This window comes from Sparus aurata, chromosome 2 (assembly GCF_900880675.1).
Source record: "Sparus aurata chromosome 2, fSpaAur1.1, whole genome shotgun sequence".
In the NCBI taxonomy this organism is placed as follows: Eukaryota; Metazoa; Chordata; class Actinopteri; order Spariformes; family Sparidae; genus Sparus; species Sparus aurata.
In genome coordinates this window covers 13,406,993-13,433,872 of record NC_044188.1, presented here as the reverse complement: position 1 = coordinate 13,433,872, position 26,880 = coordinate 13,406,993, and the positions used below count along the sequence as shown (strand labels likewise).

Sequence of the window (26,880 nt, the reverse complement as noted above, 5' to 3'; positions counted from 1 at the left end):
GTGTACAATTTTCTAGACCTCATCGTTGAGGTAAATTAGGGGATTAATTGCTTCAAAGACCTTTTGAGTTACCAGGAAGAGAGCAGACCTGTAATTAAGACACACTGTATGTCCGGTTAATGTTTGCCCTGGTAATATACAAAGACCAATATTTTTTAAGTTTAGTTTTGTTCAAATGTTTTAGCTCATACAACATTAATAGTCTCCTTTACTTGGTAATTGTAGAATTGTGCAGAATTGAGCCTTGTCAGTGTTAAAAGTTCCACTTGTGCTTTTTGCTGCTATGAGAACTCTTTGAAGCAAACAAACTCCTTTAGTATTAAAAAAAAAAAAAAATACTGGCAACAGAGTTTGTATGATTGTAAGAGCAGGTCTGGCCTCCCATTGGTTCCTAGAATTGAAGATGGACGGCCTTGCTGATTGATGGAAACATGGAGAGTACTAAGGCAGTGATTACTGGTAGAACAGTGAATCCATTGTTACATGTTCCCTGCACATTTAAAGAGTATGCTGATGTCAAGTCTGTCTTGGTGGTCTAATATTGCATACTAAAGAAAAAGTTGGAAGCTGAATAAAGATAAAAATGTTTTAAATAATGAACCGTCTGCTTGTGAAACCATTTGATTCTGTGCAGATTTGTTCTGTTTTAACACAGTCTGGCCAAACAAAGCCATACTTTTACCCAGGTTGTATTTATTCATCTCGTGAAATGGTAAGGGTAGGGCAACTATTCACGTTGACATCTCACTTCACCGGCTGTGAACAGAAATTGGTTTCAGAGGTACAGTATATTTGACCCATTGAAGGTGAAATTCACACACACACACACACACACACACACACACACACCAGAAAACCACACACTAGCCCTTTCAGTAGCTTCGTCTGAAACCGCATTTTAAATGGTACGTGTTAGACTTCAACTCCTTTCCTTTCAACACCCAAGAGGAAAGGAGCAAATGGGAAAATCACATGTTTGAAAATCCTCATAAATATCCAAAGTCAGTGGAAGGTAAACTCCATCACTCTCCAAACACCACCCTTCAAAACCAGAACTGAATAAATAAACTCACCAATCCACATGGTGCAAACGATGAACCGTCTATCACATTTAAGAGCTGTACATAAAAAAAAAAAAAAAAACGTGGTGGTTTTTAAAGACATCATTTAACCCGTTTAATTTCTGTTTGATTGTCGCCTCACTCACATATGCAAGCACTTTGCTCTCAAATGGGAGGGGAGTAGGCTGCATTCCACAGTTTATGGAACACAATTCCCTCTTTCCCCATATCTGCCTGGGTCATATCACACTGCTGTAAGACTGGCTCTAAACTAAGGAAAAAAGTGTTTTTTTTGCAATGTCAAGAATTGATTTATTGGGACATAACCACTTGAGAACAAAATACTGACCTATTTTGAGTGTCCATTAAAACGCAGCTGCTAAGTATTGGAAGCCGCTGTAAATTAATTATTTGCTGTCTCACAGATGTGTTCAAATCTGTCCACTGACTGCAGGAAAGACTCTGATATGGCTTTATCAGAAACCCTTAATGAAAATAGTGAGAGAATTTCAGTGATGTATCAATTCTGGACTAATACTTTATTAAAAAAAAGGTTCTTGTGCTCCACACCATTCCCTTCACACCTGCCCTGTGTCTCCTTTGGCTCACAGTATTCTTGGCCGATAAGCCTCTTCCCTGCTCTCTTGGTTCCTCCACTCGTTCCCCTCATCTGTGTTTCTCTGCCTCAGGTCACCTCACCTGCACCTCATCCCCTCATTAGAGTAGTTTGTATTTAGATCTAGTCTTTAGTTAAGTTGGCCCGTTCCTGCCTGCTGTTTAGCATGACCTATTTTTGGCTGATAGGCGAAGGTGATATTTATTGCCCCTTTTGTGCTAGGTACACAAAGACATTTTAACTGAACTGTTTTAAAGTCATTATTGCCTTTTACACACTATTTGAAAAAGTCTCTACCTCTGTCACGTGCACTGAAGTGGATTTGAATGTGTAACATGCACCAACAATTTCATCTTGACATGGAATTGTTTCCTTTATTCAATGTAGTTTTTCTCTCGTTTTCCTGATTAGTGGAAAAAACACAGAACTCACAGCATTTGCATCTTGCAAAAAGGAAGCTATAACCTATTTTAAATGTGCGTCATTATACGTTGCTCACAATTGGTGCAATTGACTGAGAAATTGTTTCCAGTTGTTGCCCTAAAGGCAGAGGGCATTTGTCTTAATGAATCCACTTGAATGACTTGTTTCTATTTCTTTAGGAGAAAAAAATAATGTAAATCTGCAGACAGTCCTCAAAGAAATGTGACTAGAGAGCAGACAGCTTTATAGAAGAATGTGTCTCAATTACATTAATTCACCATTATTCATTTAATTTTTTTGTGTTGTAGCAATATATTTCTATCTTTTCTTAGTATATAACTTTAGAAACAGGAATAGTACATACAATCAGTTACATACAGATTCATGTATTTAAAAACATATGGCTTTGTTCCCTTTTTTCTGTCTTGACATCATCCCACACCTCACAGTTCAATTTGCAGGAGGGCAGTAAAATCAGCACACAAACACAAACAAATATCAAAGGCTCCCCTGTGGGTCCTCCTCACTGACGAGCTGGGTCAAGAACTATTTTCACAGCTGGAGAGTTAAAACTGTGTGTGTCTGGAAGGTTTCTACTGCAGCTACAACCATGACCTACTCCTGTAGGTACAACTGGATAATCCTAATGACCTTCATTACAACAGCATTATACTAGCCTTCTAGTATAGCCACCTCTGCACCTTCAACAATCATATACTGTTTTTTATGTACATGAAATGCATCAAATTGTACAATAAAAACATTATAAAGACATGAGCAGAATTCACTTTGTAAAGTCATTTCTCTCATACTTTCATAAAGTAGATACTACAAACAGATAAACATATACTGTATTATTACAGATTAGCATAATGTATAACATTACTGTAAATTCTTGTGTACAACACAGTAGACTGATTTAGTATTTTGGACCAATGGACTTCACTGAGATAGACATAAAGGAATCTACTTTAAACTCATCAAAATATAAAACATATAATTAAGAAATCTGATGTAATTCTGGCATGAAAGCGCTGTACTGTCCATGTTGATATGTATCCAGTGTAAAACAAGCCTCATTATTTTTTTAATAAAAATCTTTTCTTCCACTCTGAAATCCAATGACATGCTCTTGAAAGATATGACAATATATAATCCATCTGCGGTCGTTTTTATTTGCTATTAAAGGACAAAGCAACATGTTATGGCAGCAACAACTTCTGGAAAATGTCTAAAGGTAAGTAAACTCCTCCTGGGAGTCTTTTTTCTTTCAATCAGTCTATTACACAATTTTCTCCCTCTCTGTATATGCTGTAATAGTATCCCTATGTGTGGCCAGCAACGCCTGCTCAGAGAAATCATTTACAGCTTGACTCCATGCACTGGCCCTTTTTCTCCCATGAGAACCATGCCAAATGAGAACCACCTCTGAATTTCCAGACCCCCAGTTTCAAAGTTATAATAACTTTTTAGCTCCAGGCTGGGTTTTCCAGTTTAAAAAACACATAATTTTCCCTTAACAATGTCTGTTTCTCTTCTCTTCTTGTGCTCTGTTTATTTTTTTTATCCACATTTGTCACCTATTAATATTCTGCAAGCTGTGATCCTCACAAATCCACATGTGAGAAAACATGTCTTTTTCTCACAGTACACGTACATATGTGGCCTTTGAGTCTGTACCCAGCTGGTTCTTGGCCATGCACTTGTATGTGCCAGAGTCTGAGACTGTGGGTCTCTGAATTATAAGTGTGCCCTGTGGATGAAGCAGTTCGCTACCCATGGGCCGGCCCTGTTCTGCTGCTGACAGAACTGAGCGATCAGGCAGCTCCCAAGTGATCTCTGGCTTGGGAATCCCAGTTGCAGCACAGTTGAGATGGATTGGTGTCCCGGTCACTGCCTTCACATTAGGAGGTGGCCCTGCTGTGATCCGAGGACGATATGCGATGATGACGACGGGGACAGTGAGCACAGCCTCCCCGGCATCGTTACGAGCCCTGCAGACGTAGTTCCCTCGGTCATGTAGAGTAGTATCCTGAACAACCAGAGTACCATTCTGTAGTAACTGATAGCGCCCAAGGACTTGAGGCCGAGTCAGAGTGTGGCCATCTGGAATGGTCCAGTAGATTCTGGGTCTGGGACTCCCATCAGATAGACAGTGAAGGAAAAGAGGGTCTCCAGACACACTTCGTATGATGCCCCTAGGCCTTGTCAGAATGTAAGGCTTCTGCCCAACATCCAGAATTATTAGCTTCTCTATGTAGCCCACTATGTTCCTGGCACCACAGCGGTACTTCCCTGCATCCTCTTTGCTTGGATTGTAGATGATTAAAGTCCCCTCGCTGCCGAGGTGGTGGCGAGGCCCACGGTCAGGTCCACTGGTAAACCGAGTGCCATTAGGCAAGGTCCAAATGATCTCAGGCATTGGGTGTCCATCAGCAGAGCAGTTCAATACTGTGGTTTTCCCGATCCGGGACACAATACGTTCGTTGAAGGGGTTCTTAAAGATCGGTCTTCGGAGTGTGCCGCTCACCTCCAGCTGCACCACCATTACTGCCTCCCCTTCATCATTCCTTGCCATGCATATGAACTCTGCTGTATCAGTTGGCCGCACATTACGAATCTCTAATGTCCCATTGTGGTGGACATTGATCCTGCTGCCAAAGTATGGTGCTGTTAGGAAGATGTTATCAGGCATAATCCAAGTGATAATTGGAGTGGGATTGCCCTCCACTTTACAGTCTATTAATTTCCTTGCAAATTTAACAGCTACATCTTTGATTACTGTCCTGTTCTGCTGGTAGCCATTGATCACTGGTGGATTCCCGTCTATATCAAGCTTGTAGACTTTTCTGTTTTCTCCAGCGGGGTTGCGAGCTATACAAATATAATCCCCAGCATCCATAACCTTCACATTTCTGATGTCAAGTGAGCCATTGACATGCATCAGGTAGCGTTCATTTGATGCTGCAATTACATCATTGGTCGGCAGCATCCAAAGGATCTTGGGTTTGGGTTCCCCAAGTGCTTCACAATCAAAGCGGATGTTCCTTCCAGGCTTCACCCTGGCGTAGGTATGGCTGGGTGGACGTATCCTGGGGGCAGCAGTCACCACACTGATATGTACAATCATTTCATCCTTGCCCCCCTGGTTCTCAGCATAGCAGGTGTAGTCCCCTTCTTCTGAAATACCAACCTGGAGAAGCATGACAGTGATGTACATCTTTTGAAAAGTTTTTTATGTTTAACAGCGGAAGTTAACAAGGCTTTACATACCTGGTTTAGGTAGAGAGTTCCATTATCAAAAAGTGTATAGCGTCGTGCTCGCCCTCCGCCACTGCTGGCATCAGACTGAAGAGCGCTGTTGACCACTGTGCCATCTGGTAGACCCCAGGAGATCTCTGGCTTTGGTGATCCTGAGGCTTTACAGTCAACTTTCAAGTCTTTACCGTAGGGAACCTGCTTCTTCCCATGGAGCTTAGGCTCTATCTTAGCTGGCGTCATTGACACACCCACTCTCATAATCTGGAGATCATCACCTATTTTGCTTCGTGCCACACAGATATAGTCTCCAGCATCTTTATCACTCACAGAGCCAACAATAAGTGTACCATTATCCAGGACCTGAATTCTGCTGCCCATCCTGGAGATAAATATGACAGAAGATTACAGAGATTTAGTATGTGGAGAGGAAAGAAAAAAGCCTGATCAAATACAAGTGAGCTCCATTTGCTGTTGAGCAAGGGAAAATTACACATATTATAATGGCCTTGTATGAACTACTGTACTGCTTTATGAATTGTATTTAAAGAATGCAAATACTGTTGGCCATGAGCTATAGAAAAAAACACTTGTTTCACAGTTATACAAGCAAAGTACTAACATGATTTTAGAAAAAAACCTCATCAAGTAAAATTCCATTCTTTATGTGCTTGCACACACTACAATCATATCGATAACAGTGACAAATTTTTATATAACCGCATTAAAATATAGGGCCATGACAAAAACAGAAAATAAAACACAAATGAGAACATTGTGGTTGAAAAAAATGTCTCAAATAGTTAGAAATGGACAATAAAACAGCGGAAAACTAATTTAACAATGTACATCAAACAAACATACATATACTTAAATAAATTCACTGAGGAGGGTTAAGAGACTAAAGACTTTATGAACTGACCAGCAAACTGAGCCAAGACCTTGGCAATGAATTGAAAAACACTAGCACTGCACTGTTGTGTTTTGACAATGACAAGATTTCTTTTTCCTCTGATGTTGCATACATAGAGAGAAGCCATAAAATTGTTTACAGACAAAGAATATACTGCAAGTAAGCCAATATTCTGAAGGCGCTCTCCTGTTTCTTTTTTGGTGATGGATTTTCTTTTTTGTTATAATAATTGTAGAAAACAGAGAATATACCGAGCTTATGTAGATATTACTGAAGCTGCTTTATCTACAAGTTGATAGCTTCAGAATAAATATAGCTTGGTTTTTCACTGCCACACGTCTAAGGTCACAAAGCTATTGCACACATTGATCTTGAAAAACTAAAATATATTTAAGTTGAATTATTATTTTTTTTACTATTTTGATAGATCAAAATGGGTTTTCTGGTGAATCCACACCAAAGATTTAGTGTCATGATATATTTGAAACACAATGAAATTAAGCCAGTAAACGAAGTATGATCATTCTGCTTCATCTTACTATTTTGCTAGAACATGTACTAAAATGGTCATCACACTGAACAGGGCAATTTCCATTAAAATATATTATTAGTATATTTTAACGCGATTATAGCCTTATAGTCTCCAAATCAACAAAATACCCTCAGATCTGTGAGCTACTGTGCCTACCATGTCCCTCAGTGTTTTTTCCACACTGAGGCTTCAATCATTATACATGGAATGAGCAAGCATTACCTCAAAGCACAGGCTAGTTTATTCCGTACTTAGGGGGGTGACCCAAATGGTCAGTGCATGACACCAAAACTGAGGAAATGTGGAGACTTATTGAAATGAAAACAGAAATGCTTCACATACAGTGATCCCTTAAGATGCCTTTTTTGTTTAATGATCCTCAAGCCAGGATGAAGAGCTTAGCTGTTGTCCGCCTGTTTCCAATTAAAGTTTGATTTACAAATCTCTTGACTTTGGGGTCTTGGTGCATGAACGGGGACATATCACTAAATCCTAAAGTGAAGGAGAACAATCCTGTGAAAACAATACAGCTTCTTTTGCAAGTTCTGCACAGCCTAAAAACTGATGAACAATGTTTTAACTATTTTGTGGAAAATGTTCAACATGTCTGTTTTAGCTTTAACTGACAAGTTCACAATAAATGCTACCATCTGTTTTTCTGTGCATATCTGACACCTATCAAGCCATTTTTACCTGTGCCACTGGTCCACCACAGCTTTAGAGGGCAGCCTCCAGATGATCCTGGGTTTAGGGTCTCCTGTAGCTGAACAGTTTAGTCTCAGCTGGTCCCCAAAGAACAACTCTGTCATACGCATGGAAGTCTCCACTATCAAAGGTGCAGACACTCGCCTCTCTACTGTGAGAGTCACCACTCTTCTCTCTGAGCCAGTAGAGCTTGTAGCAATACATTCATATTTCCCACTGTCTGCTTGAGTAACATCCTTAATGAGGAGGGTTCCATTCTCAAACACTGATATCCTTGTGTTACTGGTAGGTATCTTAGATCGCACAATTGACCCGTCATGGAGGACCCAGTGAATGGTTGGCTGAGGACTGCCTTGGCCAGTGCAGGGTAGCCACAAGGTCTGGCTTTCACCAGCTTTCACCTGCTGTCGTTTGTCCTCAAGGATTCCTGGCGGAGCTGCCACCACCTGCAGTCGAACTGTAGCAGTATCAGCTCCAGCTGGATTACTGGCGATACATTTGTAATGACCTCTGTCATAAACAGACACCTGCTCAATGACCAGAGTCCCCTCAGCAGATACCGATACCCTTGCCTTCTCGGTGGTCTGTCCCCTGACCTGGGTTCTGTTAGCTAGGATCCAGGATATCATGGGCGTGGGCCGACCCTCTGCTTTACATTTCATCTCCACAGTGTTTCCTGCATGAGACTTTATCTCACGCATTTTTGGCTCTAGGATGCGTGAGGGGTAGGCCACCACAGAGACAGTGACAAGAAGTTTATCTGATCCATGATCATTCTCAGCTAGGCAGAGGTACTGGCCACGGTCCTTAATGTTGGCATTCTGGATCAACAGGGTGCCATTATTCAACACCTCAAACTTACCCATCCTCCCCTTCATGGTAATAGTGTTTCCTAAGGGAGAAAGGGAAATGTCTTTTAAGAATAATGTAACTACAAAAATCTCATAAAACATTAACCCTAGTACTTTTCCTTACTTCTCAAAACTCACTTCCTCCCCAATTGTGATTTTGAATTAAAATCTGTATTGTTGTTTGCCCATTTTGATATTTTCTAATTGTGTGTTATTATGCAATGTAAATGCCATACAAACACACAAAATAAAAACTATAGGTTCAATTAGATTATATTCTAATATCAGAAACAAATATCACAAGTGCCTTTTCTTAACAATAAAAATACAATAACAATACCTGTGCTTGATGAGAAGCGTTTCCAAGTTATCGTTGGCTGGGGGTTTCCAACTGCCTCACATGGCAGGAAAGCATCTGAGTTGGATAACACAGTGAAGCTGGCTGCATTGCCCCCAACTATCCTAGGTTTGCTTGTCATGACCTTTGTTGTGGGTTCAAAGTCAGCAACATCGGCACTCCATACAGATGGATTGCCAATGTTGTTATATGGTGCCCGGGTGTTAGTGTATCCTTTCTCAGGTCTAAGAATGGTCGTTGAGTCAAAGGAAAATCCGTTACTGGCACTGCCTCTAGCACCACTGCTCTGCACAGTAGGTCTGGTTCTCCTGATTGCTGGCCTAGGAGTGTTGTGACCATTGTACCTCTGTGACGGTGGTCTAACGTTGCTGTGGACTCTGGTCCGAACCGTTGTGTAAGGCCCTTTTGTCATAGTTGGCATGAATGTAGTGGTGGGGGAGAGTGTCGTTGAGGGGATCGCAGATGTCTTTGTTGGAGTATAGGTTGGAACATTGCTCGATGTGCTCCACTCAGATTCCTCAAATAAGTCCTTCTCTTCTTTTAATGTTTCGTCAGTGGAAACAGTTATCACAGTTTTGTCCTCTTTCCTTGATGGCGTATACAGGGGCTTGTAGAATGAAACAGTAAGTTGTGGTAGCGTGGTTGTTTCCATTGTTGTTACCTCTGTAGTTAACGCCTCAGTTGTGGTACTTGGGGGTAATTTAGTGATTCCAGGTCTGTTAAAAGGTCTCCTACCCATAAAGGGCCTCCTTCTGCGCCCTTGCCTTCCTCTTGTCCCACCAGGCCTCTGTCTGGCAACAAGCCAATTATCAGGTAGTCCTCCAGACCCAGATGATATGGCTTCATCAGGATTTTCAACTGTAGGTGGTTTAACAGTCGATGGGGAAGGTAGAGTCTGTGACTCTGGCAGCGTTTCAGCGGAGGTGGTGGACCTTGAGTAATATGATGAACTGGTAGTCGTCAGGTGGTGAATGCTGGGGCCTGATGTTGTTAACTCAAAATCTGCAGAAGACAAATCTCCATAGTCATCATTAATGGAGCCCTCTTTGTTCCCTTTGTGTCTTGATGGAGACAGAGTCTCAGGTTCAGCCATTGAGTTTGCAGTGGTGGTGGGCACAGCAGCAGGGGTTGTGGTTAGGGTCGCTGTTGTAGTTTCAGTTGTAGTTGTGGTTGTAGTTTTTGGGGTAATGAAAGGTTTTCTTAGCCTGCCCATTATCCTTTCTCTCTCTCTGCTTCCAAACAGTCTGTTCCATGGTATTCTTCCACGAATAACCTTGGAGGCAGTTGTAGTAGTGGCGTCTGTTGATGAGACCAACGGTTCTTTATCTGTGGTTAAAAATGGATCAATTGTTGGGTCAAACTCAGGGGCATCAGCAGAGGTGATGTAGCCACTGGAAACCTCTGGCCTTGACTCTGTCTGGGTGAAGGGGGCCTTATAAGTGATGTAATAGTTTGTTGTAGAAGCTGCAGTTTTTTGTGTAGAGGCAGGTCTTTCTGTTCCCTCTAAAGATGAACTGGATGACGCTGTTGGTTTGACCACCTGCAGATCTGTCTCCTTTTTGTCTTTATCACAACAGTCTAAAATCATAGAGAAAAAAGAAAAGGAAACAGTCACATAAAATATTAGCTGATGTAACACACACTGAAACATTCAACAATCACTCTGCTTACAAAACAAGACTGCTTACCTGTGGTAAGTTCAATCCTATATGGCACTGTTGCTTCCTTCTTCACTGAGGGCTGCTTAAGTTTATTGATGATGGACTGTATGTCAGTGATCCTGCTGGGCTTAATGATCCTCCTGCGGCCTTGGAAGGTCCTCCTGCGGCCCCCTCCTCTGCCGTTCTTGTGTGGGATGATATGGATCTGCTGCCGGGAGATGATGGTGGATCCCGCAGGCAGGTGAGGGGATTTGATTGTTTGGGTAGTGTGGAAGGTTATTTCATCTTGCTGTCTCTCTGTGGTGGTGACAGCTGTGAATGTTGTCTGACTTTCTGGGTCTGTGGAAGTGTGAATGACTACCTGGCCTGGACCATCCCTCATTGGAGTGACATCAGGGTCTGTGGTAAATGAGAGTGCTGCCCAAGTGGATGTGTCTGGTTCTGGAGGTTGTTCTCCTGAGAAATGGAGCTGAGTTTCTTGTGAGGAGTCTGTGACAGTAAGTTGAAGAGTGACTGGGCGCATGTTAAAGCCTGGCTTGGTACTTCTTTCCAAGGCATAAAATTCAGAGGTCTCATCAAAACTAGGCAGATCTGTGTTGTGAGAAATTGTGTTATATGGTGTTATCCCATCACTTTGACTTTCACTCCTTCCTGTTGGATAGTTTGTGAACGTGTACTTGATTGGTGTAGAATCTGACTGCATATATGACACTGTTGTTGCTACATTACTATGTTGTCCTCTCTGTGTTATAGATTCAGATTGTTTGTTCTCTTGCCCAAACATTCTACCTCTCCCACGATTATATGTTGTTCGTTCATTGGTCCTCGGCACAATAATGAGATGATCTTCATTGTGATCCTCACCAGAGCCAACTTCCCCATCACCGGAAAGACCAGTGTTTGATTCTGTGCCAGACTTTACTCTTGATCCATCCTGAGCCTTTTTCATCAATTCAGCAAATTTCTGAGGGTCCACTCTCCTAGAAGCTTTGTCAAATACCCTACTACTCCAAATTCGTCTGTTGCCGACTGATCCTCTCCTTCTGTGTCCCAGTCTACCTCTAGCGCCTCCTCTACCTTGTGATCTGTGTTTGGGGTAAGGTCGATCTGAGGTGACAGTCCTGGATTCCTGACTGGTTCTGTCAGAAGGACTGGAGGAGGGGACCTCATTGAGGGCGACCGTGTTTTCAGTCAAACGAGGGTCAACCTCGTCTTCCATCTCTGTCCCTGATCCCTCACTGTGCAAAACGGTTACTGTCTCAGTCCTTCCTTGAGTCACTGTCACCTGAGAGACAAGCAGGTCAACACCCAGATGATTTGCAACCAAACACCTATAAAATCCTCTGTCCCTCTCTGTGAGTGCCTGAATCAGCAAGGTGCCATTTTCATACACTTTCCTGTTCCCATGAGACGTGTCCACTACTGAGTGATCAGGGAGTATCCACTGAACCGAAGCCTTAGGGCTCCCTGAAGAGCTGCAGTCAAAAACCAAACTTTCACCCAGTGGTCTTGAGAGTTGGATACCATTGACCTCAGTTTCTTCCACATCAGGGGACAGAACTGTCACTCGAAAGGTAAGGATATCCGCATCCAAGTAGTTTGTGGCAATGCAGCGGTAGCTACCTGTGTCTGAGGCATCTACACCCCGTAGAGTGAGCTTTCCTTCAGCAGTGATTATGATCCTCCTGTCCTCACTGGAGAAAGGAGCTCTGACTTTACTTCCATCAGGCAAAATCCATTCCAACAGCGGCTTTGGTTCACCCTGGATTTGACAGTTCAGTTGTATCACACCCCCTATGTAAAAAATAAAACAAATATTTTATCACATCTGTTGATTTTTATCATGTAGCATGCATTTGTTAACAGAACTGAAACAGTCATATTAGCTGTAAGCTAGTTTATTAGGCAGTTATCTCTAATTCCCACCTGTAACTGCAGTGTGCTCAGTCTTGGTTTGATTATCTCGCTTGATCATGGTCCAGGAGTAGCGATCTCTCTTAGGTGATGTGTTTTCCAGACGTAAGCTGACCACAGACTGGTACTTTATGTGCAGAGTAGAGTAAGTGGTAGTAGTGCGGTCTAGCTGGAAGCTCACCTCTCCCTGCATCAACCATGCAGGTGAGGATTTAATGTCAGCCACGATGTTTGTGTGAATTCTTTCCTCTCCTTTTTTTGTTTTCAGCTCACTATACCTGTACACCATTTCTGGGCTTCTGGCCAGCATAAAGCCTCTCTCCAGTCTCATGGGAGTGTCACTATAGGTGGCCAGAATCTGCCACAGCTGCTGTATATGTTCATAGGCAATATTACACACTAAATATGTGGTTATGTCAGTGGTAAGTAAGGTGACATTGTTTCCCTCTACCTCCTCCAATGTTTGCGTCAGGTTCTCAAAAGCAGAGGGCCTCTGGACAGTGCAGGACAGACTTGCATCATTGTAAAACTGGTTGGTCAAGTTCATTTGTATGGAGCCTAATGGGGCAATAAAGTCTTTGGGGGAAACAGGAGTGAAGTCCCCCTCATCCAGGCTGATGTTTTTCTGCTTAAGATTGGGTTGAATCCAGGGTTTGGTACAAGTGAAGGCATCATTGGGGATAAGGGATAGAGGTCTGTTGTGGTAAGGGGCAGGATTTTCACAAACAGGACACAGCTGGCCTCTTGGATATCTCCGGTCTCGCTTGCATTTCAGCACACCTGGCAACATTTAAATCAAATGGTGAAGTGTTAAGTTGCTTGCATGTAAGAAAAGAACATTTACAGTTTCCACATTATGGGCCAGCTGAACCAAAACTGATCAGTAAAACTTGTGAACCAGAAAAGATCATCATCACCATACTTTATGAGTTGGCTGTGACATTGACCAAGTCATGAATTAAAAGCATGACTTTTGTTCCTCTGTGTCTTATGTGTTTTCTGTATCCATGAGGATGAAACAATGACATGTCCTATGATGTCCTCTGCAAAGATGTCTATGTTTTACTTGGATATGCCTTTCTTTCTTGGATACAATCGTATGTACTACTAGTTGTAGGAGAAAATGATACCACTTTAAAAGTCTGAGTAGAATAACCTATTTAAGTACTAATGCAGTTAACAACTTTACCAGACAAATGTTATTAAATCTGCATGCAAATGTGTGCTTACAAAGGTTTAAATCAAGTCTTTTTTTTTGCATTATGCAAGACAAAGATAAATTCCTTTGTTAACAGAGAATAGGTTATTTTCCCTTGTAAACAAGTTCTTCTCTCTAAAAGCTTGCAGACTCAAAAACAAATACACTCTCCTCACCTGTGTTCCTCTGTGCCCATGCTGAGAACCACTTCATGCGGCAGTCACATGTCCACGGGTTGCCATGGAGGAAGATGTTCTCTAACTCGCTGCAGCCTGAGAAAAGTTCTGCAGGCAGAGTGGTGAGGAAGTTGTCTGACAGGTGGATGTTTTTTACTGAGGACACCTTAAACACCTGGCTGTGTCTCAGTGTGATGAATGTGTCTGGGTGTAGCTGCTGGAGGTGGTTACCCTCCAGATGGACCAACTGCAGGTTGGTAAGGCCGTAGAAAGCCTCTGGGCTGATGAACTCTATGTGGTTGTGGTCCAAGTGGAGTCTCAGCACACTGTCCAGGCCTTTGAACATCTCTTTGTTGATTTTCTTAACTTTATTAAAGGACATCTTTAGGACCTGTGACAACATGATTAAGAAGTTGAAAGATTTGTAAAAAGAAAGTTGATTCATTAAGTTAACATACAACAGCAAAATAATAATTTGAAAATAATTTAGTCTACTCTGGAAGAATGCATGCAATCAGTTATTAGAGAACATCCTTTCAAAAAAATAAATCACAGTGCAATATAATGCACTCCACTATAAAAGCCCCACAAAGCTTTGTGAAGCTTGTGGTGTTTGATTTTGTCAGAACTGGGCCAGAGAGGAGATGAAGCTCTAACATTCGCAGTGCATTTGTACTGTTGTTGTTTGTTAGACATACAATTACTATGATATCAAAGTTCAGTGGAAGTAAAACACTGTTATCAACACTAAGAATCCATCAATTTCATTTTACAAAACCGTGGGATGCTGGCAGGATGTTTGTATGCCATTATTACAAAACAGGTCTGTAATCTCCACAAGAGACTGACAAACACATTTTACCTGTAAAGACTTGAGGTCTTGGAAGGCTCTGTCCTCTATACTGTGGATAGTGTTGCTGTGTAGCATCAATAGCTCCAAGTTATCAAGTCCTGAAAGATCATCTTCTCTCAGGACAGTTATACTGTTGTACCTGAAAGCAGAGAAATTAAATGAGACTTTAGCTGATCATCTCAAATGTACCACATGGTAGTTAATGAATAGTAGTAGTTAATGGAAATAATCTAATTTAAGGCTGTGCACACCCATACAAATTACTGTTCCACATTAGTCCTCTCAGGGCTCCAGACTAACTTTTGTTTCTAGGCGCACAGTGACCCCCAACTGAAAATGTGTGTGTGTTTATATATATAAATATATATATATATATATATATATATATATATATATATATATATATATATATATATATATATATATATATATATATATATATACACATATATACTACAATAATTAAGAAATGATTATATGTTGAGTTCAGTTTCACTCTGTTCTTTCTTTGCAGGTCAAACTTAAATATTAATATGGCCTCCTCAGCACACTGATTAACAGCCTCTTGCCCTCTAAATGCACCTGACAGTGGAATTGAATTTTCATTGTTTGACGAATGTGTTATGTTTTAACTGTTTAGTGCCAGCATTACCTGGTAATTTCAAGTTCCCTGCATATTGTAGGTATTGACGAAGATACCTTAACCAGTCAAATTCACGCAGCCATTCTTCACGAAAACACTATTTTCTGCCCTTTTCTGCCACACTCGGACTCATCCTTTGAGTTAAGATATGACTCTGGCATACTATTGGGCTTATTGGGGAGAAAATAAGCGTCAAGAGATTGTTTCACCATTGTTCACTGAAAGTGAAAACTTCTCCTTCTGCACTCGGACCCCCTCCAAGTTTTCCCTCCCTAAATGGTTAACCTTGCCACTGAGCCAGCATGCACAATACTAGCGCTCTGACACTGGAACGCAGCCATTATTTATATAGGTTATTAATTTCAACTGTACTAATCCTGCCATGACATGTCAAAATATCTGCAGTAAAAATGTCCTGGCCTGACTACACCTTGAGAAGAGGTCTAACCAGGCACGTAACTGAAATCACCTGTGGGTGTGCAGAATAGTATCATTTTTTAAAAAGCTGCTTAAGAATCAGTTGAACATGTTTTTAAAATAGTGACAGTCTGATGCTGAATGGCAACAAACTTAACTTAACTTGGCACACCTCCTTTACCATCATCCAGCAAAGTAAGTTAATTTCACGACATGTTTACCTTGAGCACAGCCCCATAATAATGTCAGAATACCTTGAATAAGTTACTCAAGTATTGCACTTCACTTAATTTTGGAGGCAGGTAGTGTACCTTTCTTTTACTCCACTAAATGTATTTCACAATATAGTTGAGCTTTACACAGATTAAATGCTGCTTCAAAGCCAAAGTGATGCATTTTGAAATTAATTTACATAGCCAGAAATTTGATAACAAATAAAAAAAGATAATCAGAAAAATGTAAATATACACAGGCTGGATTTAGCTAATTCCATCCACTCAAATGACTGTAATTAAGTCATTTTCTCTGGTAATTTTCAGAGTATTTCTTCAAGTCTGCAATTTTACTCGAACATAAGCATGCATTACACCATGCAATCTACTCAGTTACTCATAGTACTAAGTACAATTTTAATTAATATCTAAAACTTTCATCTGCATCTTTGTAGCCAAGAAAGCTATGTGATCACAAAGGTGTCAATGAGAAACCTGAGATAAATACAAAAAATGTGCAGCAGGCCCAGGTTTGGAGAATTGGGAGTTATTTATACTGAAGGTCTGAAGAAACAGAAACCTCTTTGATTATTCTTTATCAATAATACATTAAAAAAAGTAACAAGAAGTAAAAGTAACTAATACTCTGAGTAGTTTTCACGCAGTATACTTTGTAACTTTACACTTAATATATAATATAAAAACCACTGTTATTATTATAATTCCAGTAGTTTTACTTGTAATTGTTTACTATGTCAGTAATATAACTGTCCTGCAAAATATAATTTAATTTATCAACCATTATCTTATGTACTATAGCTTATATATTGATTTATTTCGTTTTCTACAAACGTGTTATTCCCATAATTAATTACACGTTATAATGATTTTCAGTATGTATTCACCAGCATCCACTTACAGAGTGACTTTGAAGTTACATTTTAACACACTTTTCCAACACTGTCTAAAAAAAAAAAAATATGTGTGTGTGTGTGGGCGCGCGTGCACATTCAGTTAAAAGGAAAAGACACAAAACTCTACTCAAGCTCGTTAGCTTGTAGCGCAACTGGGACAGGGCAGACGTTAGCTCTTTGTTGGCAACGATGCAGGTCGGTCAACTGAGAATTAAGAGCTGAGATAATTGGGAATTATACTTAAATTTGTATTTTAGCTTAAAAAAATATTTGTAGGTTAGCTACTTAAGATATTTATTAGCTATATTCCCCAATTAGCATTAAGTTGCCAATTTTAGCAGGAGCTAACGTTAGCTTAATGTATGCTAGCTTAGCGACTGTAACCGAAACATTCCTTAAGTTACTTTTGACATTACATTACATTTATTTATTTATTTTTTTCTAAACCAGTTTCTGCTTTAACTACCAGTGCTGGAGGGTGATGAGTTTACACTCTGTAAAATGCAGTTGCTAACACGGGTGTCTCTGTAATGTTATTCCTGCTTATACAAGTCTGTGGTTTAAATCACTCACTAGGAATCATTCCTCCCCAGAGTATCTGCAGTTGTCAAACCGGCTCCGAGCTGCGGAGAAAAGCGAAAGCTCACCCGAGGTTAATTCTTTCCACAGCTGGCTGGATGTGGTCAGGTATCGCAGTCAGGTATCTGAAGGTGCAGTGAACTTCAGTGGGAACATAGCAGGCGCATGAGCTGGGGCAGTCACCGCTCGTCGGCGGCACGGCGGCGGCCAACAACAACAGAGCCGTCAGCAGCCACCTCCGCAGGTATGAAGCGCTGCAGGCGCACACGCTCATTGTGCGCGGGGATGGGGCTCCAGCTGCACGGAGAAGGGGGATGAGAGTTTGTCCTGGACCATTAATGAAACCCAGCTGGAGGAGGAGACAGCGTCTGTTCAGACAGACTGACAGAACAAACGATAAACTCATAAAAAGTTGTTAGAAAGTGGAAAAAAGCAACAAAAGTGCAGCTTTTTAAGCCTAAAACCAAATATCCATCACTTCACTAAACATTTTACAACTCATATTCATAATTATTTGCATAGATTATTCTTTATAGGCAATATGCAAAGGGTAGAATATATATGATAAGAGCACACATGGTTGAATTGTTGATACAATCAAATAGACAATAGTTTTAAATGCACACGCAGAGGTGATCAATATTCTCATCATATACACAATTGTAATAAATAAGAGGTAATATTTACCCCGGAAATAATCAGAGTTATCCACAGTTTCCCTCACTGCACAGCTGTAAGAAACAGAGAAGCTGCACGTGTAGGAATGTAAAAATCCTGATATAAGAGTTAAAAGGTCCACATCCAGTTTTCAGTAGTTCTCCAGTGTGATGTGAGTCCACTGTGTGTGAGGCGTACAGGGACGGGAGTCATTTCTGTGTGAGCTCCTGCAGCTGAGAGCACACTCTGGTGTCCTCCGCCCCCCCTGTAATCTGCTGTAATGTAATCCCACAGTAACTCCAGCTCTGAAATACTCAGGGAAGTGCAGGAAATACCAAGATAGACTGCCGAAAGCCATCAAAAACATCCAAATCCTTCCTCACATGGAGGACAACAACAGTGGAATTATTAATTCCTGCCAAGACAATAATATTTGACTTCAATGATTATGTTGTAGAAGTAGGTCAGCAAATTGTTTTGCACAGAAGCACAGTATCTAAATGCTTCCCTGGTGTGATCAATTAGATAAAGCTCCAAAAAATGTGTCTGATCTTTGCCTGATCTTGGCTATTAATAAATTGTACTTGATTCAATTTGGACATGAAATGAATTAAGCTTCTCAACACCACAAACTCTTCACTTCTGTGACAGTGATCAAGAACAAATGTGTCACAGATTAGCTCCAAAAGCATTTTTACTGCCTTGAATTCTTTGTTTTATTTTTGTGTCTTGCTCATAATTAAACAACCACAAGCCAACTGTCATTTCAGGCATGTGGGGTCAGTTTCCTTTTTCTCCTTTTACCAAAACCTATTTCTTTTGACTGGTTTGTTGAATTCTTAGAGTCCCTCTGTGCCCGCAAATCAGCATATTTAAAGGTGGACCACTTTCCTTTCACATTCTGCTGTTAGTTATTTGTACAGTACCTGTATCAAATATGTTACAGTTTCAGACTGTTTCTGACTTTTACATCCAAGACTGAAGTTAAATTGTAAAAAAACTATGGACTCTGGTGCTTGTATTAATTAATGTGAATTGTCCCTTTATATGAATTAAACCTGTAATCTGAAACACAAACTTTAAAGGTACAGTACACTCTTTTGACTTGTGTAAAATGCCAAATCACATAAAAAATAGTGAAGCCTTGCATCGTAGTTTACAATTAAATTAAAATTTTTTAAATGATGCTATTTCATAGTGTATGTACCTCATTTATCTAACATGCATGTTTGATGCCACAGACTAAAAGAATTGACAGCTTGAGGTTACCCAAACTAGATGATAGAAGTATCATGTCGGACGGGCAGTGAGATGTCTCCATTGGTTGATTTGATTTATCTTGTTAACAAAGCAATGCAGTACATAAAATTAGCACAGCAGAAACTTCAAAGAGGTTGGATCACCATGTTCGCCTTCCTCTACCCAGATGTTGTTAGCAAAAAGTCACAGTGATTTAATTCATAGCTCCCCAAACCCCTAAATTTGTTTCCATTGGGATTATCAGTGAGTGTACCTGTAAATCAATATTTTCCAGTGCTTGCACATTAAATATTTATGACTAGAAGGCAAACCAATCTCCATCTTCACCTTTGTATGCCGTCCATTTGTGATTGACACACTGCGACTATCGCCAAAAACATTCACGTCACTTGAAAACAGTGAAATAGCACCCATCTAACCACAGCTGCAGCAAGCTGTCTTAAAAGCATATGATGTTTCTTTTGGCCTCCCAAATTCTACTGTATGTTCCCTCTCACAAAGCTGATGCTTAACCTCATTCACATTGATCAACATCAACAAACAGACACACACTTTGGACTAAGGGAGATATTTAGACTGAGCAGTGTCTTTAGTAACACAGAAGACTATTAATGCCTTCAATATAACATATTTAAATCAGATAGAGATCAGATAACTTAATTTTAGATTAGTGTTTTGCATGGAGTGAAGGATTGTGGGGATCCCTCTCATCAGTTATATCAGGTCACAGGGGAGGTTGGCATGTTTCCAGCACTTGTGTCATCAGTTTTGTTTTCTTGAACATCTGGACAACATCACATCAACACATGTGGACAACACACCAACACATATGGAGTCTCTTCTCTTCTCTTCTCTTCTCTTCTCTTCTCTTCTCTGATGATTTTTTGCTCCGACATGTCACTGCAATGTATCAGTCACTGTGTGAGTAACACATTCCTCAGTTGTGCTGATTAGTTGACAGCAATGCGCATGATTCCCTTACCAGCTATCATAGCAGTTGGTGTTAGTGATTCTCTTCTCTCTTGTCTGCAAGACAATCTTGATCCAGACAACTTAATTCAGTTGTGCAGGATTTTATTTCATGCCTGTTTCTAAACTCCAATCAAAGTGGATTTAGTCCGCTAACAGAGCAGAGTTTTCCTAGGAAAGCACATTGTACCGTTGATTATGTCCTGATCCGTGTCATCATTATAACAGCTGAGTTAAACCTCTTCTAGAGATGGCAAATTGCTGTGACAAGAGGTTTGAGGAGGAGAGGGGGCGGGAAGAGCGAGAGTGTGTTTGGATGTGTGTGGATATGTGGCTTGAACAAAATGATTTGTTTGTTTGTGATTCTGTTGATCACAAAGTTGATTCTTGTCCAGCGATTTCTTGCCAGGGAAGCTGTCTCGCTTTGGCTTTAATTTGCTCCAGATGACGGACTACTACGAGGGCAGTTGTATTATTCTTCAAGCTACAACACTTCAGATGTTCCAGGGGGTAAAGTTAGGATCCCTGGTGGTCTTTGAATGCATTTAATTCTGCGGCATGTTGTTTGATTTACAAAACCCCTTGTGTTTGCATGCACAGTTTATCCCCTTACTGACTTGGTGGACAGCGGGACATGATAAATTGATAACGCTTTCTTCTCTCCTCTCTCAGTGTGGGCTGGGTCGGCTGTTAAAACTCACAGCTAGCTGGTAGGCTCTGAGGAATCTGTAGACACATACAGGATTGGCGGCGGCTCCTCACACTCGCTGCTCGGTTATGACTCGGGGCCCACCTCTGTGGGAGGTGATTGACAGGAATAGTGTGGTTTGGAAAAAATATCGCCTTACATGAGACGCTCTCTCAACATCCTTGGCATGTTTTTCCTCGTGTGGAATTCTTTCTTTATAATTCAGCTCATTTTCTAATCTTCTGTTTCACGCGTTACAGTGTTACTCTTCACATGTCCCAATATTTCTAATTAGACACGTAGGTATTTGTGATTGACTAATGTCTTTGTATATCAGCTGGCACAGTTTAATTACTGTGGAAAAGATCTAAACTGTAACGTCACTGAAGTTTATGTGTCTAAATATCAGTTTGCCGGTGTGGTGGCTCCAACAGTGTGTTTCACAGAGTGGTACACAAACAGAGAGTATCTCTTTGATGGTTTGGATAGCATCAGAGTGACTTTGTATATACAGTACATGCAGAGAGGGAGGAAAGATTTACTGACTGCAGACACACAGGCCAGCAGTTTGTGGACAGATAGCCAGGTTTTTTTTCTCTACTTTGAACATCCTCATACCATGAAAAATGCAGGAGGAGAAGTGGCCGGGGGGATCAGCTCTGGCTGTTACAATCTGGTTTCTAAACAGTTCAGCTGACCGTTCCAGCTCATAGTTTTCCCTCTGTTTATTTTCCTTTTCTGCCTAAATAGCAGCATGTATCAGCAGGCTAAACAGTTTTTGATGGATGCCAATTTCTGTTTTGGTTGAGTCACTTTCAAGAATTTGTCTTCGTGTGATCTCTTGTCTGCTTTCTGTGATTGTGTCATTCAGTATGTGCTGGTGGGGGGTCTGTCCTTTTTAATTATCTGAAGCAATTCTTTTTCTGTCTCTGACTTTTCTCACACTATGACTGGTTGCACTGTTCTTTTGACTTCTCTGACATCTGAGTAACCTGAGCTATAGTCATTGTAAATGTGTATACTTGTATACAACTAGTATGGGAAATACTGGTGTCATATTTGTGGTTTGAGTAGTGCTAAATGATATGCAGAAAAACATTGTAAGATAAAGCTATTGCAACGTCAGTCGTGATTTAGTGGGAGTAGTAATTTTCGTACCCTTGTGTCACAAATCAATAATGTAGTTGCAGATTGTTGTTGTCCTGAGGGATTGTATGAAGTCCTAAATTGATGTAATTACTCTTGATGTGAAAGAAAATATTAATTTTAAATGTATATGGTTGTGTTTGTCATGAAATGCAATACAGTCTGTCTGTTTATAGAGTAGTGTGTTGTGTGAGTTTTAGGGCAATCAAGTTCCTGGAATTCAGTTCTGTGACTTCACTCTTGCACACACTCTGACTCAGGTTTCATAGACTACCAACTAAACTGAAAAAAAGGAGCCCAGTTCTCTTGATGTGTCTGATCAGTTTCACATTAGTCACACATGTCAGCAGCTGTCTGTGGTGATTCTGGTGTGACCTCTGGCCTTTTAGGGTCATGACACAGTGACTGTTGTGTGATACATGGGGGGTACAGCAGCTCAGAATATATCTGGCTCAGTCAAAGGCATTTTGTGTACAACACTATTAGATGTAGTTTGTGCTACTAGACCGGGTGCCAAGATTGATGATAAGATGAAAGTCTTGCAACATTAAACAAAGTCGCTGGAATTCTGGCATGTGCAGCAGTTTTTAGTCCAGTGTCTTGATTAAAGGTACCTCATGCGCAGAACTGGGGTTGCTACCAAGAAAGGATAATTCCTGACTTATTGCTCACTTCAAAAAGAAACGCCACATATTATTTTGTGACAAACAAAATCAATTATATTACTTTTACGTGACGGTTTGCTAATTTGTGATTGCAAAGAAGATCATGAAATTATTTCTAATCAAATGATAAGATTTGAAAAATGAAATCCCAGCTCCTTACAGATGTATCTACAGTTGAAATACTTGCCCTATGTGTAATTCTCAGTTGCAAATGAGCTCTTCAGTGAAGAATCAATGATTATATGTGAGCATCTCTAACTCCTGGACTGTTTTCCCTTGTGGCCATCTGTCTGTGGGACACCGACCTTTTGTAAGAGAGCTTTAAGCCTCTGCTCTCAGCTGCTATGATCAGAACCATGTGGGATGATCTTTGTGGTCAAGGCTTTTTAGTTGGTGTGTGAACGGGTCTATTTAAAGCTCCTGTTTGTAAGATGGTAAAACTGACGCTTTGGGTTTCCCAACTCGTCAGATACTGACGCTTTAGGATTGCAGGTCGGGTCGGCCACCATCTGAAAGCGTCAGTATCTGACGAGTTGGGAAACCCAAAGCGTCAGTTTTACCATCTTACAAACAGGAGCTTAAATGCCTCACTTGTTTGTTTAAATAACTTCCACTACTACATCAAACTGAGACCAGGTGCGTCAGTTCTTGTTAAAAAACATGGTTTGTTATGGACATTAGAAATCAAGGATAATTTACTGCATTTTATTAAATTTAGTGTATAATAATAGCCTGAGTAGCATTAATCCACGTATAGTAGAGTAAAGATATATTGCGGTCTAGTGTTGTAAGTTTGTCATAACCCCTGTCAGTCAATATGGAAGTTCCTGTGTGTGTGTGTGTGTGTGTGTGTGTGTGTGGGGGGGGGGGTTAATGGTTGCTGTTTTAATTCTGTAAAGCACTTTGTGCTACATTGCAATGTATGAAAAGAGCTCTATAAATAGAGTCTGATTGATTCATTGATTATGGATTTTTAAGAAACACGACATCCACGGACAGAAATAGTCCACAACAGTTAATACATTCCTATTCCTCCTGTGAGTGTGAATATGTGTCTGTTTATGTTTTATACGTGTGTGGATACATATGGAAGTGCAATGTCGTCATGCACATGTACACACTTTCTCTGTGTGTGCTTTAGCCCCTGACTGTCACCCAAAAACATTCAAGTCAAGCAGGCTTTGAAGTGTCAAACACGTCCCATTGCTTGAGGGGCTGCACAGTCTATTTGTATTTTGAATATGTTACAACAAGATAATTTCCAAAAGAGCTTTCTTTGCTCAATTGATCTGCCAGTATCTCCAGGCTTCTTTACACATATCATTCCGGTCATTACTAAAGACATCATTGCAGGCTTACAGTATGACTTACCTTTTTCATTTTTTATTTATTGTTGGAATCATATTTTTTATCATGGCCTCATATATCAGGGATTTTTGGGATTGGGCCTAGGTACTTGATCATGCCACAGTTTTACAGCTTATGTCTTATTGAAGGCTTTTCTGAGCCATAGTTTAGAGTTTGGTATTTAGTGATATTTTTACCACAAAATGTTATTGCAGCCCTCAAAATCCCCATGGCTGTTTGGCATTGACCTAGTCATCGCTGATTTACGGACATGTCACTGACCGTCATCTGTGTTAGCGAGCATTTAAATCACAGTGATAGTGAAAAGAGTTCTGCTACGTGGAGGATACTCCTGATAGCGAGCAAATGCTTGAGATTCTGAGCGGACTGCTTGATGAGTTTATGATGGATCTTTGTTTTCCAGCTCTGACATCAGCAGGATGTGCTCATTGTAATAACTGTAGTGTAAGAAGTTGAGGGCCGGTAAGTATTTTAGTCTTCAAGACTACGACAAAACAAAACCAGATGTTTGGATTTTGGCCTTCTGAATATACACAAGAACAGAGGTTAGAAAAAAACTTGAGTGAGAACGACAAAAGTAATTTATTTCGCACTCGGTTCCCTCTCCTCTCATGTTCTATACGGCCTTGGCAAAACTCTGTTTGGCTCTGTTTGAATTCATCATTGGCTTCAGTTGTCCACATCTTTTTGTTTTCCAGGATTCAATAGGCTTTTGCTGCACAGTGTGGGGGTGAAAAAAGTTGGAGACTGTTCTACTAAACTCTGCTGAACTATGTCATGTTTCTGATACCCCTAGCCCAACCCCTCTTGACTCTGGCACTGAGTCTGCAGCATGGACTGGAAGCAGCAGTCAGTCATTAACTACAGTTTGCACGTGTATGTACACAGTATGTGTGTACATACGTGTATTCATCCGTCCTGGCACGTGTTTTTTTGCTTTTTATATGTGCTTACATTGATTAAAACAAACAGTTCTGTTAAAGCGATGGAGACAAAAAATTTAAAATATTGATTAAATTCTGGCTGAGACTGGCAAAATCTGCCGATGATGTTGCAATGCTGTGTTTACCCATGAGAATAAAAGCCGATGGTTAACTGGAAATGCACTGATCTGAAATGTATTTTGTGCAGCTGTGATAAACATTTATAATATCTGTAACTCCCATAGCTGTTTTTACTTAGTTCCACTTTTATCAGTCAAAAGGTTTATTACTGCTGGCTGTCTTTACTGATAATACTGCAGTTTGTCAGCTTGTGAAAATATCTCTACTGAGGCCATTCGGTTTTCTCTCATGTATTCAGCTCGCTTCTTTGAACAACACATAAAGATGTAAACAATACTTTTTTTTCCTGGTATGCGTTGCTAAACCAACAATTTGTCCTCCGAGGTGTAAGGCCTTTGTTATTTATACTTGTAAACCTGAGGTACATAGTCAGCGTATTATATCACAATGTCAGTGCCCAAGGTTTGTCGCTTTTTGTGAGTTTGTAGAATGTATACTCTTTTCACATTGGGAAGATGAACTGAGTAGAAACTGTACACTATATGTACTCATTATTGTCAGCCTTTTAATGTTTTGGAAACATTGCACACCTCTTTAGAATGCTTTGTCAGCTCAACAGCTAAAGCAGAATTACTGTAATCAGAGAAGAAAAGCTCTCTGCAGAGGCATGAATCTTACATTTGAACTGTGACCTGGCTATGAGAAACCCTGAATCACGGTTATTCAGCATGATGAAAAACTTGTGTAACTCTGATATATTGGTTACTGGTATTGAATGCTGCCCAGCCATTTCACACTGACTGGCCTTCGTTCTGGAGCATCCTTAAGGGCCATCAGAATAGCCAAATATTTGTCAAACCTAGATAATTCAGGCTTGTTAAATGCATCATTAGAAAGTACAAGTTGGACAAGAAGGCTCTGATCTGTCAGACACTATAACTGAAGAAAAATGTTGTGAGACATATTTGCCTCATTTGTCACGGTTAGTGTGATAATGACAAACATAATACATCTCTTCTCAGATTCAATTGTGTTGGGCATGTGCACAGTTGAACTGTGATTCTGGATAAACCAAAGGGGGGATTTATAACTCATGTTCAGGATTGTTGTACATATGCACCCATTTAAGACAGACGCCGTAATGTACCTTCTGCTCTGCATGTATTTTTGGCGCATCCTGACCTGTGCACATTGTCTTTAGATTCAGCCCATAAATTATACTCCAGCCTATAATGCTCAATCTACACAGCAGGATACCATGAAGGAGTGCATAGACGGGACTCCTGGAGCTGCTCTCATAGTAAACCATTTATTATTTTCCCCCTCTGTTCAGCTTTCCTTTTTTCATACATCTCTCCTTTACTGCTGCCTGGAACTTGTGAGTCAGTTTCTGATCAACTGCAAGTTTTTTTTTTATGAAGAAGAAAATAGATCATCAACTCTTGGATATTTTCCATTGTACTACTTTACTTTATCGTGGTTTCTGACAGTTGTTTTCCCCCCCAATGTTCTCACTTAAATTGTTTTGATGTTGATGTTGGAGATGTGTGAAGAGGCCTGTTATATTTGTGTGTGTCTTTTATGTATGTGGCCACTGGCTCATGTGCAGTTGTGTGCAGAAGCATGTTAGTGCATGTGAATGTCTGACCTCATTCTGGTATGTTTAAACTTGCCAGGAATACATGGTGTCATTCTAGAGACTTGTAAACTCATGTGTTTACTGCTTTGTTTATCCCTCTGATTGCAGTGATTAGGTTACCATGGTACCATGGACATTTTTGCACACCCTGCCCTTAACTGTGGATTGAATGCTTGCGACCGGTCCGGTGCACCAAGTTG

At 40.5% G+C, this 26,880-nt stretch overlaps 2 protein-coding genes across 8 annotated transcripts in view; one reads left to right on the top strand and one right to left on the bottom strand.

Annotated features, from left to right (window-relative positions):
- Positions 1 to 2,369: 2,369 nt before the first annotated feature.
- igsf10 (immunoglobulin superfamily, member 10) lies at positions 2,370 to 18,164 on the bottom strand. The gene is made up of 10 exons (XM_030439954.1): positions 17,972 to 18,164; positions 17,353 to 17,633; positions 14,529 to 14,658; positions 13,667 to 14,057; positions 12,305 to 13,072; positions 10,406 to 12,172; positions 8,700 to 10,295; positions 7,497 to 8,400; positions 5,374 to 5,740; positions 2,370 to 5,293 (listed from the first exon to the last, which is right to left on the bottom strand). The coding sequence occupies exons 2-10, from the start codon at positions 17,556 to 17,558 to the stop codon at positions 3,743 to 3,745; spliced, it is 7,680 nt and encodes a 2,559-aa protein (XP_030295814.1). The 5' UTR covers positions 17,559 to 17,633; positions 17,972 to 18,164; the 3' UTR covers positions 2,370 to 3,742.
- The window catches only part of LOC115595455 (muscleblind-like protein 1), a 162,814-nt gene continuing 153,328 nt past the window's right edge, over positions 17,395 to 26,880 (top strand). For 6 of the 7 annotated variants that reach the window (XM_030440032.1, XM_030440041.1, XM_030440024.1 and 3 more), the window contains exon 1: positions 17,413 to 17,528. The gene's annotated coding sequence lies outside the window, so the exon portion shown is untranslated. Of the gene's footprint in view, positions 17,529 to 26,880 lie in introns of all 7 variants that reach the window. The other variant, XM_030439991.1, reaches the window with a different exon arrangement.

What these genes read in the sequence shown, in the direction of transcription:
- igsf10 (XM_030439954.1), bottom strand. Translation starts at nt 17,558, where the DNA reads ATGAGCGTGTGCGCCTGCAGCGCTTCATACCTGCGGAGGTGGCTGCTG. An exon ending in AAGACCTCAAGTCTTTACAG is followed by an intron (nt 14,058 to 14,528) that starts GTAAAATGTGTT and finishes ATGTTGTCACAG; the next exon opens with GTCCTAAAGATGTCCTTTAA. An exon ending in ACGCTTCTCATCAAGCACAG is followed by an intron (nt 8,401 to 8,699) that starts GTATTGTTATTG and finishes TTTCTCCCTTAG; the next exon opens with GAAACACTATTACCATGAAG.